Below are 14474 nucleotides of genomic sequence, written 5' to 3'. Positions count from 1 at the left end.
TTCATAAAATATATCAGAAAGATCTTACTCATACAAGAGACATAAGATCCCTTAAGAAAGAGAGTATTGAAACCCATACAAATAGAGGCTGAAAACAAGTAGACCTGTAAGAACTAATTTCGAGGGAAAGCGCATACGCAGCCCACCCCCCACCCCCAGTACATTGTGCAGTCAAGCTTCCCTCATGTGTGGAAATCGCAGAGACCAGAGGGCTCGCAGATTAAATATTTTTTTCCCCTACCAGTATAGGGAATCAAACCTGTAACTCTCAATTACTAAATGGCTTCTGTAACCATTACTTGAGAAGCACTGAAGAATCAACCTCTCTCTGAGAGACCCATCTAGTGAACATGGCTAAGACTCCCTTGTCATGCAAGTATCCAGGGAGAATATCTAATATACACACAAAGTATATGAAGAGGACAATAATCTATAAATCTTCCCATTATGAGGGAGATCGTTTAAACCTTAGAGAAGGATATCCATGCAACATCAAAATAATTGTATGAACCACAGATACAAGTAAAATCTCTCAGAGGGATCAAATTCCTAGTCAAACATCCCTTAAATAAGAGACAAAGAAAATACATCAATAAGTGGCACATGAAAACACAATATTAATGTCAAGTAAAATAAAGCATAAACTTAACATGAAAAAAATCATGATTATGAACCTGAGACGGAATCATGAATATCTCCATAGGAGAAATAACACTGATAGAGTTACTATATACACCTAGAGAGATTTAGGAAGGTACATAACCTTAAACATTCTCTATAGAGTAGAGAAAAGAAATATCTACATTTGAAAGAATAAAAGCCTTGAGAGAGGCTTAAATACTGCACTAACTGTATTAAAATTTTATCCAAGTCAGATAAACAATATTAAAAACATCCTAAGCAGATGTAGAAATAGATTTAATGGAGATTACCATTAAAAGTCACTAGATGGCAACAAACACCATGAACTAAAAACATAATCTATGTCAGGATGCCAGGAATCAGACTGAGCAAGAAGTGCAAAAATAATCACACCTTTATCAATAACAAAAATAATAAGTCCACAAGTCAAATAACAAGCCAGGAGTCAAAACCAGAGCTGGTAGTCAGACGAGCCGAGTCAGGAGCCAAAGCGAGTAGTCAGACGAGCTGGAATCAAGAACAAAGAGAACAGCAAATTCAGGAACAAGCCAGGGATCAGGAACCAGAAGAGACGTCAGACTAGCCAGGTAATACACAGGAACTGGAACACAGGAACTCACAAACAGGTCTGAGACAACGCAAGGGCAAAGCATACTGAACAGAGGCCCTTTAAATAATAAGTGATGACATCACAATTCTGAGACTATAACCGATCTCACACGGATGATGTACTACAGTCTGGCAATAAGAAGGCGTGCAGGAAATGAGCAGCATCACACACTCTGTCCCAGATTCAGCAAGAAAGGCGAGTAAAATGGCTGCCAGCAGCACATGGCAAACAATCCAGGGAAAAACCCTGACAGTACCCTCCCCTCAATGACCCCTCCCCCACGGTAGGACAAAAGGCTTATTGGGGAAACGGGCATGGAAGGCACGGAGGAGGGCGGGAGCATGAACATCAGAGGAGGGAACCCATGAACGCTCTTCCGGACCGTAACCTCTCTAGTGAACCAAATACTGTACGCGGCCCCTGGACATACGAGAGTCAATAATGCTGCTGACCCCATATTCTTCATGGTTGTCAACAAAGATAGGACGGGGACGAGGCAACACAGTGGTTTCAAGAGGTAGACATGAAAAACATTGGAGATGCACATTGCAGGAGGAAGGTTAAGAGTTTAGGCCACAGGATTAACCCGTCGGAGTAACAGAAAAGGACCAACATAACGGGGAGCCAGTTTATTGGAAGGCACACAAAGGTTCAAGTTGCGGGAGGACAGCCAAACCCTGTCACCAACCTAGTAGGAAGGCGCGGGCAGACGCCTACAATCAGCCTGGAACTTTTGGCGCTGCATAGAACGATGAAGACAATCCTGAATCTGCACCCACGTGGAACGGAGTTGCTGGAGATGCTTCTCCAAAGCCAGAATACCCTGAGACATGAATGAATCGGGCAACAAGGATGGTTGAAACGTTAATAGCACTATTACGAGCAAACTCTGCCCAAGGAGCTTGATTAGACCGATCCACAGCCCTATTGGATTGAGGGTGATATGCCGAAGAGAAGGAAAGCTGGATCTCCATTTCAGCAAAAAAGGAACGCCAAAATCTGGAGACAAACTGGCTACCCCGGTTCAAGACTATCTCCTTGGGTAACCCATGTAAACGGTAGACCTCCCGGGCAAAAATTGAAGCAAGCTCCTGAGCAGTAGGCAACTTCTTCAAGGGAATGCAATGTGACATTTTAGAAAAAAACGGTCAACCACCATTAGGATAACAGTATTGCCATTGGAAACAGGGAGCTCGACAATTAAGTCCATGGAAAGATGTGTCCAAGTACGCTCACCATTAGCAATAGGTTGAAGAAGACCCACAGGTAGACGTTGAGGAGTCGTATTCTGTACACAGACTGAGCAAGAGGCAACGTACGCAGCAACATCAGAACGAAGACCTGGCCACAAAAATTGTTGAGTGACAGACCAAATCTTTTGGTTCTTGCCTGGGTGACCTGTGGCTTTAGGATAGTGGTAAGTGTGCAATAGTTCAGTTCGAATATTCCCAGGGACAAAGCACTTACCACTAGGTTTCTCAGGAGGTGCATTGGTATGTGCAGCCAGGATCTCCTCCCCTAAGGGAGAAGTCAAATTAGTATGTATGGTGGCCAAAATATGGTCAGGAGGTATAACTGGAATAGGTACAGACTCCTACTTGGACAGAGGCGAAAATTGACGGGAGAGGGCATCATCCCTAACATTCTTACTACCAGGCAGGTAGGAGACCACATAATTAAACTGAGACAAAAATAGCACCCATCTGGCCTGTAGGGGCAACAAACGTTTTCCTTCGGTTAAGTCAAATTCTTGTGGTCCGTAAGAATTAGCACTGGTACTTTAGTACCCTCGAGAAGGTGCCACCATTCCTTGAGTGCCAAAATTATGGCCAGTAATTCCATGTCGCCAATTTCATAATTGCACTCCACCAGAGACAATTTCTTAGAGAAGAAACCGCACGGATGCAAGGAACCGTCAGGCGTAGGACATTGAGACAAGAGGGCACCTACTCCAGTCTCAGACGCATCGACCTCAAGAACGGCAGGGCAGGGTTAGGATGAACCAGAACTGGGGCGGCAGCAAAGGCAGTCTAAAGACTCTCAAAAGCCTTTTTTGGCAGAAGGTGACCAATAGAGTGGATCATTCTCCATACGGGTCATGTCAATAATAGGTTTGACCAAGGAAGAAAAGTTTTTAATAAACTTCCTATAGTAAATGGCAAAGCCACAAAACACGTTGAATAGAGCCAAGACCAACATGGGGAGGCCACTGCAGGACTGCAGACAACTTGTCAGGATCCATGGACAACTCTGCAACGGAGATTACATAACCTAGAAAGGTTACTTGAGTGTGATGGAACTCACGTTTCTCGAGTTTACAAAACAGGCTGCTCTCACGTAGTCTCTGAAGTACCCGTGTAACATCAGAACGATGAACCTCAAGAGTGGGTGAGTGTATGAGGATATCCTCTACGTACACCACAACACACTGTTGCAACATTTCTCGTAGAACATTATTAATAAATTCCTGAAAAACAGCATTACATAGGCCAAAGGGCATTACAAGATCCTCATAATGCCCGCTCCTGGTGTTAAATGCTGTTTTCCATTCGTAGCCCTCCTTAATCCTAACGAGATTGTATGCTCCTCTCAAATCAAGTTTAGAAAAGACTGTAGCTCCCTTGAGGCGGTCAAAGAGTTCCGTAATGAGCGGAATAGGGTAAGCATTCTTAATGGTAAGACGATTAAGACCCCTATAATCGATGCATGGTCTTAACTTGCCACCCTTTCTCTTCACAAAGAAGCCAGCCCCTGCAGGAGAGCAGGATTTGCGGATGATCCCCCGTGACAGAGCATCGGCAACATACTCCTCCATAGAACTATTCTCTGCATCCAAGAGAGGGTAAACCCAGCTCCAAGGAGGAATGGCTCCTGGTTTCAGGTCTATGGCACAATGGAAAGACCGGTTAGGAGGCAACGTACCAGCACGCACCTTGTCAAAAACGTCTAGGAACTCTCAGTACTCCTCAGGCAATTGAGATACAGAAGAAGTGCACAGGACTTTGACTGGTTTCCGAAGACAAGTGTAAATACATTGCGGAGATCACAACAAAATGTCGGACCTACGCCAGTCGAGACTGGGATTGTGCTTTTGGAGCCAGAGATAACCCAGAACAATGGGAAAATGCAGAGAGTTAATCACCTGGAACTGAAGGGTTTCAAAATGGAGAGCCCCAACAGCCATGGCCTGCCATCAATGGTCTCAATAGCAAGGGGAACGGACCGAGGTAATAAAGGAATGGAGTGATGTGATACAAAAGCACTGTCAATGAAATAGCCCGCAGTACCGGAATCAACAAGAGCCTGGGTGACTATGGAGAAGTCCACCCAGGAAAGGACAACTGTAACCAAAAATTTCTCCTTTAGCGGTTCCGGGGACGAGGATAAACCACCCAAGGTATGCCCCCGACAGGACCCTAGGTGCGAGCATTTAACCGGCCGTGTAGGACAAGACTTTAAAAGGTGGCCTTGTAACCCACAATAGAGGCAGAGCCCCTCCCTTCTCCTAAAAGCCCTCTCCGCCGTGGAGAGACACGTGAATGCCAACTGCATCAGCACAGCAGCACCTGGTGACTCGGGACCAGGAGACATGGGAGGAGAAGGAGGCATGGGTGATAACGACAACGTAGGAAACAACTGAACAGGAGGCTACCGCAAGCGCTCCTTGAAAGAGGGCCTCTCTCTGAGTCTGATGTCAATTAGGATTAAAAAAGACACCAAAGCCTCAAGATCCTCTGGTAAATCTCTAGCTGCAACTTCATCTTTAATCGCATCAGAAAGCCCATGAAAGAAGGCAGCAACAAGGGCTTCATTGTTCCAACCAACCTCTGCGGCAAGCATACGGAACTCAATGGCATACTGAGCAACAGATCTCGTACCTTGCTGAATGGACATGAGTCGTTTGGCAGCAGAGGAGGAGCGAGCCGGTACATCAAATACCCTTCGAAAGGAGGCCACAAATTCAGGGTAATTAGAAATCACAGGTTTATTAGTCTCCCACAAGGGATTAGAGAGTAAAGAGATGAGAAATCCCACCTTAGCTCTGTCAGAGGTAACATCTCAAAGTAAATGGTCACCTGGTTCAAAAACCCTCTGCACAGATTAGGATCACCTCCATAACGCTGAGGTAGAGGTGCAGAACCGGACATGCTCCTGGTAGGACTAGGTGCAGCAGAAGAAACAGGAGCAGCCATAACTTGTGGGACACTCTGGTCCAAATGTGCAGTGCCAGTCAGCAGGGTTTGCAGGGGTAGTGCAAATTGATCCAAGCGGTGATCCTGTTCAATCACACCTTTATTAATAACAAAAATAATAAAAAGTCCACAAGTCAAATAAGCCAGGAGTCAAAACCAGAGCTGGTAGTCAGACAAGCCGAGTCAGGTGCCAAAGCGAGTAGTCAGACGAGCCAGAATCAGGAACAAAGAAAACAGCAAAGTCAGGAACAAGCCAGGGATCAGGAATCAGAAGAGACGTCAGACTAGCTAGGTAATACACAGGAACTGGAACACAGGAACTCACAAACAGGTCTGAGACAACGCAAGGGCAAAGCATACTGAACAGAGGCCCTTTAAATAATGACAATCACATCACAATTCTGAGACTGCAACCTGTCTCACACGGATGATATACAACAGTCTAACCATAATAGGGCATGCAGGAAATGAGCAGCATCACACACTCTGAACTAGATTCAGCAAGAAAGGTGAGTAAAATGGCTGCCAGCAGCACATGGCAAATAAAGCAGGGAAAAAACCCTGACAATCTATGAGGAACTGCATAAAGCAGTACTTCCCCCATAACCTCAAAAATGCCCTCTCAGTACAGCCTTTGCCTCATAGCTTGGACAGAGGGGCAAAGCTACTCATCCTGAAAGAGATTTGAGCGTCTATGCTGTCCAAAGCACCTCCAAATAAGCGCCTCTAGCCGCCTAGCAAGGTTGTGGAGCAGATATTCCGAACCTCTTCATGCCGCAGCTCTGTACAGTCCCCATGGACCCGCCCCCAATAGCAGCTCTCAATAGGGCAAAATATTTGCTACCAGAAGCTTCAGCAACATAGGAGTGCTTAAAGGACCAGTCAACAGTAGATTTGCATAATCAACAAATGCAAGTTAACAGGACAATGCAATAGCACTTAGTCTGAACTTCAAATGAGTAGTAGATTTTTTTTCTGACAATTTTAAAAGTTATGTCTTTTTCCACTCCCCCTGTACCATGTGACAGCCATCAGCCAAACACAAATGCATACACGTACCATGTGACAGCCTTCAGCCATTCACAAATGCATACACACTTATTCTTGCACATGCTCAGTAGGAGCTGGTGTCTCAAAAAGTTTAAATATGAAAGGACTGTACACGTTTTGTTAATGGAAGTAAATTGGAAAGTTGTTTAAAATGGCATGCTCTATCTGAATAATGAAAGTTTAATTTTGATTGAGTGTCCCTTTAAGGGCAGTGTTCACACCAAAGTTCCTGCGGTGGGATAATTAACACCCACCGTACCGGATCTTACACTATTCCTTCTAAAACAAGCGGCAGATGAAATTAGATAGAAAAGGAGGAGAAAAGGAGGTAGATCCCCTAAACCGTCCAAACTCACACCCACTGAATAGAGAGAAGCAAACTCTCATTACTACTAAAAGGAGCAAACTGGTCATACGGCACCGGCGCAATTAAATTTCTCAGCAGAGAGAAAAAATAAATAAAAAATAAAGGGATTTAACCCCATGTAAATACATTGAGCAAAAACATCAGACATGTTCTCTACTTGCGGGAGTTTCTCCCCATAACTGAGGAGCCGCCATGCCTCTATATAAGTGAAAACACTATCCCCATATGTCCATTGTCATAATAAAATGCATAAGGACGAGGGGGCGGAGCAAGTCGCCAAAGTATCTGGACGCACATAGCTGTAGCTCCTGGCTTGAATGGGCTTTTGGGGGCTCTTTTTGATCAACTAGCCCATAACAAGTGACTGATGATCTCTGAATCCCTTCCTTAGAGCCTGCTATAAGGATCTGAAGAAAACCCGGGAGATTTACTCACAGTTCATGGTTAGGGCGACTTAATGTGGCCTAGCTTCGAGGTAGCACAACATGGAGGGTTCCCGCGCGACAATCCTAGCCCTCTTTGAAGGATATTATCACTATATCCATAGCAGACTAGACCGGCTCATCTCGATTGCTGAACACCGGGATGTAGTAGAAGAAAGCGCTGAGTCACATAGAGCAACGGCTATGGGTCTGAGCAAGCGTATGACTGCTGAACAGGGGACTGAAACCCGATATTCTATACCGGAGACAGCTTATCCTCCAGAGACCGCCCTAGCTTGCGGGAGCAGCAGTTACTCACCATACCCCTCTGTTCCGGGAAATGTGGCCGATGATTGGAAGCTAGGTGAGACCTCAATGCACCTGCAGGAGGGAATAGATGTGGTGAACACTGTAGATGGGGTCCCTGCGGTGTTGGGAGGAGTCATGGCTCAGTCCGAACAGGAGACTACAACTTCGGGGGTACACTACCCTGCCAGGTGGACACTCTTTTTACACAGCCTGGGTTTGCAATGCAGCTGTTCTACTATGCACACTCCTGTGCGGACTTATCTGGGTCCTGGAGAGACTGGCCGCACTAATATAAAAGTTGGAGTTGGGTGACAGATTTGCTGTGGCAGCAAATGCCAAATGCCTTAGCATGCAGCAAGATTCTTATATACTCCGAATTAAGCTTCATGTTTGGTACTATTAAACAACTCTATATTATTTGAAACTAAGACTTCTGCATTCATGAGGATTTCTTTGTAAGCATGAAAACAGAATAGACGGATTATGCTAGTGCAGCTCTTGCGCACCTAACCCGTTGTGCTGAGTTGATTAGAAATTATATGGATATGCTTTTTCTTATTTTTGTGCACTGACTTCATGAAAACATATGCTCTGTAACTATCCAGACTCTATGCTTGTAACTCTCTTAACTATGCTTTTCTAGTTAGCTGAACACCTTAGACCATAAGCCTGGCAGAAATATTTATGTAAAAGGGTATGTATATGTATTACCATTTTAGATTAATGGGAGTAAGAATTAATAATAGCTTACTACAGGAAAAGTTAGATTTAAATTTCTTTATGATGCAACCCTTGGGCTAGATGTCTGATATTGTATACTGGGCCAGGTCACCAAAAAAGCCACTTCAATGTACATATTGTTTCATATGCTGTCTCCCCTTGGTGATTGGATCTCAATTTGATGTAAGCAGCTCAGAGACTTAGCACGATTGGCTGCTCCACTCTTAATAGTATGTACAGTACAATTTTGGCACCCATACTTTCTTTGAATATAGTCTCCAACTCCTAGAGAGAGTCTGGCCAACTCTTCTTATCTAGGTATATATATCTATGTTGTTTTTTTTTGGGTTTTTTTGTTTTTTTTTCAATTCTGTATATGCCTCTGACTGTGCCTAAAAAGTGGAAGAGTGGGTCCTCAATTGGGGGAATTGCGATTGTTTACTAGTATGTTGCTCTCTCTGACTCCTGTTATATCTCTGCCTTGCACTGACAAAGTCTTGGTCCCGTGTCCTGGTAGAACAATTAGAAAACACAACCCAGTATTGGCATTTAGCTATTTTGTTTTGTAAAGTTATGTTCAGGTTATACACTCTTATAGTTAACAATAACTAACGCCTATAGAATATAATTTTTCCTTATTAATCTTCTATCAAGCATAGGGTAGACTTAATTGATAGGTATGTGAGTTAGCAAGGACAAAATACACTATTTCTGGCTTATCCCCCCCCCTCAATTCTGTGCGGTTAGGGAGGAATTTTTATCCCCTTCACTTATTTTTGGCAGAGTTAAGGAGTCTCTGCCCAACCCGTAGAGCCATGACTAAGTTTTCCCCTGTATTCATATATAAAGTCTCCCGGGGTTATAATATAGGAAATTTAACTATGGTTATGATTTCCTAGTTCCCTGAAGATTATCCAGGATAATAGTTTTATTACTGTTTGTATTTTTATAATTGTTCGGTGTTAATATATAAGTAAGCTTATAATTACTGAGGACTGTTCTGAGACCTCAATTTTATCAACTGACCATATCTGATGTCCACTGAATCCCACTGAGTATTCTAGGTACCTTCCTTATATTCCCTTATGTTGATAATGTATGTCTAGTCCTCAGTCCGTTTCTATTACATAAACACTGAAGTCCCATTTTCTACTATTTTCTCCGTTAACATGTCCTCTAAGGCTTTATTCAGTTTCTGGTCCCTTGATTGGACCTGTCTGTTTGGGGACATTGCAAAACTATTAAATGTACAGAAAAATGAGGTGCTCGGAATGATATGTCATGTCAGTATAATTTATGATGTGAACTGTATCTTGGTTGATGAGACTTATGTATAAACTATTCTAATCTCAATAAAAATAAAATTTGGAGAAAGAAAAAAAAAAAATGCATGACAGGAGCGCCCGATTATTAGCTGGGCAGAAAAGCTCTTCAGAGAGTTAACGGTCATCACAGTTAAAATGGCGCCAAAAGAAAACACCATATTTTTAACATACAGATATTTGCACCACATTACATAAAAACCCTATCTGACAAGCATTGTACTGAAAAGGCCCCATTAGTCAAGCCGCATATAACCCTCACATAAAAGGTTTCATGAAACTGCCTGCATACTCTTATATGAATGTGCAGTGAAAACACATGAGGGAGTGTATGTAAAACTGGGGGACTTGTATGTCCCCACTACTTACTATATTTATTTACTGTCTTATTTCCTTGTTTGATCTTTGAATTTAAATAAAAATCTTTATAAAAAAAAAACACGAGGGAATATGATCCTTCCCTTATTACTGTGCTTCATAGCTAGTAAGCACCTCTAACCATTGTTAAAAGGACCGTGCAGGGATAGGAAGCGTGAGGGAGGTATCGCTAACACAAATATGTTACACGGTCCCCACACACCGTAAAGCCTGGGTCATAACATGCATATTAGACCCTTTAGAAGGCAATAAAAGCGGCACAATCCCGACACTGGCTGAAAACCAGTAAGCTGTTCAGATGCAACGTATCTCAACTTGTAAAGTCCCATGAGGGTAGTAGGTCCCACCAGGTCACTGAATATCCCAGTCCTCTCTCCATGATATTTTCTTGTCCCAAGAAATATATATGAAAGGACTAACCCTCCAGGGTCTTCTGCTGTGGAGCAGTCACAGCACTTCCAAGTCTGTTAGCCTCATCCGACCGCTGACAGGGATCTGAAGATACAAGAAAAGCAGAGTAACCAACCCTGGTTTTCTATATAGGGGTTAGCATAAATTGTTGGAGGAGATGCAAGGACTACCTCACTGACCACCAACAGCTAAAAGCCACCATAACTCTCTTACTAAAGAGGATTACATGGACACAACATTGCCCCAATCCTTGCTCATAGGGAAACTACCCATCAAAGGATTAAAAATTAGATTTTCTTCAGACAACGTCTTCGCACACCTCCATGATGTACAAAGGCAAAGAATGACTGGGGATTATGGGAAGTGGGAGGGATATTTAAAGCTTTTTCTGGGGTGTTCTTTGCCTCCTCCTGGTGGCCAGGAGTTGAATTCCCACTAGTAATTAGAATGGATTTGTAGACTCTCCATACCATTGGAAAGAAAACATAAACCCTAACACTAAACATAAATTACAATACCCTTTAAAGGGATCTTGTGTAGAGCATTGCTCTAAAATCAATACAGCTATTTTACAAATAAAAAAAATACAACCTCCCTTCTACAATACAAGTAACCCGCTAACCCCCAAAATAATAAAGTCTAACTAAAAAAAAAATCTATCCTAAAAATTTAAATTTAAAATAAAAAAGCCTATTCTTTAAAATAAAAAACAGAGCCCAAAAAAGCCACAACATACCCCAAAGTTTTTACTCACCAAGCGGAAGCGGACTTCCATGGCCTCTTCCACCGCATCTCAATCTTCGTCAGCGACGGTGCCCTCTTCATCCAGGGGCCCATCTTCGCAGAGGCAGACCTCGGCTCCACATCTTCTTTCTTCAAGTATTCAGCTTTCTTCCTAGAGCCCTCCTCTTCATCTAGTAGCCGCCGAACATTGAATTTCAGGATGCACAGAATGCCTTTATATAGAGGAACCGCTTCATCCTTATAGGCTGTTTTTTTATCAGCCAATCCCTATTGGCTGATTTCTAATCAGCTAATAGCAAGAAAGTATTTTCTTTTTAATTCTAATCATGCAATAGAAAATAATAAGAGGATTACAATTTAAAATAAAATACTTTCTTGCTATTGGCGGATTCATATTTTTGAAAGTCATTAGTATTACAATTATATTATTACATAACAGGCATGCAGTTATTTAATACTATTATAGTGCAACAGTTTTTTATAACATAAAACAAAATTTATGCTTACATGATAAATGTATTTATTTATTGACACGGTCCACAGGATCATCAATTACTGTTGGGAATATCACTCCTGGCCAGCAGGAGGAGGCAAAAAGCACCACAGCCAAGCTGTTAAGTATCACTTCCCTTCCCACAAACCCCAGTCATTCGATCGAAGGAAAGGAGAGAAAGGAAACACAAGGTGCAGAGATCTCTGAGGTTTAAATAACAAAAAACATCTGAAAAACAGGGAGGGCCATTATGCATAAATTTTATTTTCTAATGACACGGTCAGTCCACAGATCATCAATTACTGTTGGGAATCAATACCCAAGCTAGAGGACACAGATTACAAGACAGGTAATCTAAATAGAAGGCACCACTGCCTGCAGAACCTTTCTCCCAAAAGAAAACTCAGCCGATGGCAAAAGTATCAAATTTATAGAATTTAGAAAAAGTGAACAAAGAAGACCAAGTCGCAGCCTTACAGATCTGTTCTAGAGGCCTCATTCTTGAAAGCCCAATAGGAAGACACTGTCCTGGTGGAATGAGCTGTAATTCTCTCAGTTGGCTGCTGTCCAGCAGTCTCATATGCCAAACGATTAATACTTCTCAACCAGAGAAACAGAGAAGTGGCAGTAGCTTTCTGACCCTTAAGTTTTCCAGAAAGCAAACAAAAAAAGCAGAAGACTGACGAAAGTCCTTCGTAGCCTGCAGATAGAACTTAAGAGCACGCACAATGTCTAAGTTGCGTAATAAACGTTCTTCAAGAGAAGAAGGATTAGGACAGAGAGAAGGAACAACAATTTCCTGATTGATATTCCTGTCCAAAACAACTTTAGTAGGAAAACCAAACCTGGTACGGAGAACTGCCTTATCTAAATGAAATATGGGATAAGGAGAAACACACTGCAAAGCTGAGAGCACAGAAACTCTCCAAGCAGAAGAAATAGAAGAAACAAAACCTTCCAAGATAATAACTTAAAATATCCATGGAATGCATAGGCTCAAACGGAGCCTGTCGTAAAACTCTAAGAACAAGATTAAGACTCCAAGATGGAGTAACCAACTTAAACACAGCCCTGAATCTGACCAGGGCCTGAAAAAAGGATTGTACATTCAGCATGTCCGCCACACGCTTGTGAAGCAGAATGGAAAGATCAGAATCTGACCCTTGAGGGTACTGAAGTAAACCCATTCTCAAGGCCTTCCTGGAGAAAAAATAAGATCCTAGGGATCCTGACCTTATTCCAAAATATCCTTTAGACTCCCACCAATAAAGATATTTACGCCATATCTTATGGTAAATCCTTCTACCATGGTTTCAATGACCGATGTGAAAAATCTAAGCCTGACTAAAATCAAGCGTTCAATCTCCAAGCAGTCAGCTTCCAAGAATTATATTTGGGAAAAGGAAAAGACCCTCAATAGAAGGTCCTTCCTTGGAAACAACTTCTAAGGAGAGATAGGTGAAAACTCTTCTAAGTCTAGCCCACTTAACTCTGCGAGGCCACGCAGGAGCTATCAGAATTACTGAAGCTCTCTCCTGTTTGACACGATCAACAAGTCGTGAAAGGAAGCAAACGATGGAACCATGGATGCCATCACCAGAACATCTATCATAACAGTCTACGGATCACTAGATCTTGAACAGTATCTTGGACTCCTGGCTTCTGCCGAAATGTCATCGAAGGCCCATTCTGGGAACCCCTCATGCAAGAGTTTACCCAGAAAGTACCTCCGGATGGAGAGTCCCACTACCCAGAAGAATAACCGTCTGTTCGGAATCTCGATTCCCAGATGTCCACCCCTGGAAAGTGGGTAAGAACAATCGTGATCTCTCACTCGCAGACAATCCAAGTCACACCTATGAGTAAGGAACGCTGAGTCCCTCTGGAATAAACAATATCCAAGCATCGCATAGTTCACTGGATACTGGAGCGGAAGGAACCAAGCCCACGGAAGGAACCGAGCCCACGACTCCAAAGGGACTGAAGATTTAATACCGTGCTTTAGTCAGCACAGGGACTGAAGTAAGCCACTGAGGAGACCTAGTCCAACTGGAACCTAGTTAAGACAACTGAGGCCTAGAACAATGTGAATCTCTTTAAATTCCAAAATGTTAAAGAGGAAGGCAGACACTTCCATGTCTTAAGAGTCCCAGACTGCTTCCCAGTCCAGTAGGCTGGCGTCTTATCACATCACCCAGGAATATCTCCAGCAGCACGTGCCCTAAGACAGAGGCTCCTGAACCCACATCGGAAGTATCTCTTGATGACTGATCTAGATCTACCTCCTGAGACAGATCCGAAAGATCTCCATTGTGTGGAAAATAGCAAAAAAAGGGAATGATGTCCAGACCAATTCCCTCCATACATAGAGTCACTGAACGTGAAGGGAAATCCACTGCAGCTAGATTCAAAATCTCAACTCTCTGAATTGCCAGCTAGTTAAGCTATCAACCGGACAATTAGAGCTTGCTGTTGACAGGACCGAAAACAGCAGAGAGAGGAAAGGGAGAAATCCTAGATTATCTGATCTCTGTTAGGTATCTTCTCCTAAATAGACAATCTATTAAGGTCCTCAACAAATGCACCCTTGTAGATGAACCAACGGAGCTTATCTCCAGATACATTTCTCATCCATGGGAAAGTAGATTGCCCAAAATCTCTTTAGAGAGAAAGGATACTACTTTGACGGCCAGAACCTGAGAAACTTGAAGAAAATACCAAGATCCCGTTCCCAGCCTTGGCCTGGAATATCATTCCCAGAGAGGAAAATCCTGAACCTAGTTCAATAAATGTCTCTCATCCTAACTGAATTG

At 42.9% G+C, this 14474-nt stretch overlaps 1 protein-coding gene across 1 annotated transcript in view; it reads right to left on the bottom strand.

The window, feature by feature from the left end:
* The window catches only part of SMARCA2 (SWI/SNF related, matrix associated, actin dependent regulator of chromatin, subfamily a, member 2), a 1314671-nt gene that overhangs the window by 948555 nt on the left and 351642 nt on the right, over positions 1-14474 (bottom strand). The window contains exon 8 of the mRNA XM_053702540.1: positions 7758-7774. Within this exon, the coding sequence (XP_053558515.1) occupies positions 7758-7774 (17 nt within the window). The remainder of the gene's footprint in view (positions 1-7757; positions 7775-14474) is intronic.

Source organism: Bombina bombina, chromosome 2, assembly GCF_027579735.1.
Source record: "Bombina bombina isolate aBomBom1 chromosome 2, aBomBom1.pri, whole genome shotgun sequence".
Classification (NCBI taxonomy): Eukaryota; Metazoa; Chordata; class Amphibia; order Anura; family Bombinatoridae; genus Bombina; species Bombina bombina.
This window is presented reverse-complemented; position numbering and strand designations above follow the sequence as displayed.